General features: G+C 62.1%; 1 protein-coding gene across 2 annotated transcripts in view; it reads left to right on the top strand.

The window, feature by feature from the left end:
* Positions 1-1,145: 1,145 nt before the first annotated feature.
* Positions 1,146-1,579, top strand: part of SETD7 (SET domain containing (lysine methyltransferase) 7) — a 68,215-nt gene continuing 67,781 nt past the window's right edge. For both annotated transcript variants that reach the window (XM_011944661.1, XM_011944660.1), the window contains exon 1: positions 1,146-1,527. In XM_011944661.1, the coding sequence (XP_011800051.1) occupies positions 1,488-1,527 (40 nt within the window). In that variant the 5' untranslated portion in view covers positions 1,146-1,487. The remainder of the gene's footprint in view (positions 1,528-1,579) is intronic.

The raw sequence follows: 1,579 nt of genomic DNA, 5'->3' as shown, positions 1-1,579 counted from the left end.
AAGCACAGAGCCAAAAACAAGGAGTAGTCAGTCTCCCGGGCGCTGGAAGTATTTTGAAATCCCCAAAGTCTCATTCATTGTTCAGAAAGCAAAATGGAACTACTTTTTTTTTTGCTCCCTCCTCCCCTCTATGCAGTAGCTGTTCTTGGCAGGTGCCCAGAGTAGCACCCGGTAATTCCACGGTACATTGTGTACATTTGCATCTGTTTAATCGGCTATTTACAGTCGTCCTTTACCGCCACCTGTAAGAGGCAGCGCCATAATGACACTAAGTGGCTGGGCCGGAAGCCGGGTGCCCAGTGGTTTTCTCCACTTGAGGACGCCTGAATCTGTGAAGTGGTGGGCACTTGGAGAAACAGGGAGACAGCTGGGGACATCACACGTACAGGGCGGGAGGCGCGGGAAAGAGGCGCGCCAGACGGAGGGTCCTTCCTTCCTCGTTAGCTCCACTCGGCGGCTCCTTTTCAATTACCACAGCCGCGAGAAGGAACCTGCCGAGCCTTCGGTGCGGCTTGTTTCCTGCCTGACAGAGAGCCAGCTGCCATTTGGATTTGATGAATTTCTGAATCACCCGAGGGCCTGGCGACCCGAAGGAGGGCGGGGAGTGGGGGCCCTGGGGTGGACCCGCCATCCTGCGGAATCCGGGCCAGATAACAGCCCCCGAGCTCGGGAAATCGGCTTGCGGATGTGATGCGGGACTGCGAGGACACCTGCGCTCCCGTGCGTGTCGCACTCGTGCAGCTCCCGGTGGCGAACGGGGTGATGTGGGGGCGAGGGTGAGAGGAAGTCCAGGCGCCAGAGCGTCAGAAACGCTTCCTTAGCTTCCCTGGCACTTTGGAGGTTGTCTCGAGGGGGCACGGACAGTGCACGGCGGACTTTCAACTTGCTCCCGGCACAACTGGAGGCCGGGAGCTCGGAGCCCCCACGGGCGGTCCAAGTGTGCGGAAGAAGCCCGCAGCGCCCGGGACCGCGTTGCGCGCTCGGGGCGCGCCAAGCCACACCTAAGCAAAGGAGAAACGCTCACGGGCCAGAGGCGGGTTGGCTGGGACGCGGAATACGCTCGGCCCCGGAGCGCCTTTCGTTTTAAGGAGCCTTACTTCTGGAAAGGGACAGGGAACTGTCAATCAGCGAGGGAGGGAGCGCACCGGCGCTGGGTGATGTCAGCGGATCAGCTGCTCGATAACAAAGAGGGGGTATTACAGGAGAAAGTTGCAGCAGCTGCAGCGGCCAAGGCGGCACACCGGGGCCTCCGAGGCGAGGGGCAAGTGGGCGAAGGGAGGGGGGACGACGGCTGCTGCCGCAGCAGCTGAAGGCCAAGGAATTGAAAGGGCTGTAGGGGGAGGCAGTGCGAGCCAGCCCCGACTGCTCCTCCTCTTCCTCCTCCTCCTCCAAACTCGCGAGCCCCAGAGCTCGCTCAGCAGCCAGGAGCACCCGGAGGGACGGGAGGCAGCCGCGCAGCCCCGAGCTGGGCAGGGTCCCCAGCCGCCATGGATAGCGACGACGAGATGGTGGAGGAGGCGGTGGAAGGTACAAGCATTTCTCCAGGGCCGGGGGAGGAGGCGCAGAGGGCCCGGAGCGC

This window comes from Colobus angolensis, unplaced genomic scaffold (assembly GCF_000951035.1).
Source record: "Colobus angolensis palliatus isolate OR3802 unplaced genomic scaffold, Cang.pa_1.0 Scaffold235, whole genome shotgun sequence".
NCBI lineage: Eukaryota > Metazoa > Chordata > Mammalia > Primates > Cercopithecidae > Colobus > Colobus angolensis.
Note: the sequence above shows the minus strand (reverse complement) of the source record. Positions and strands in the feature narration are given on the sequence as shown.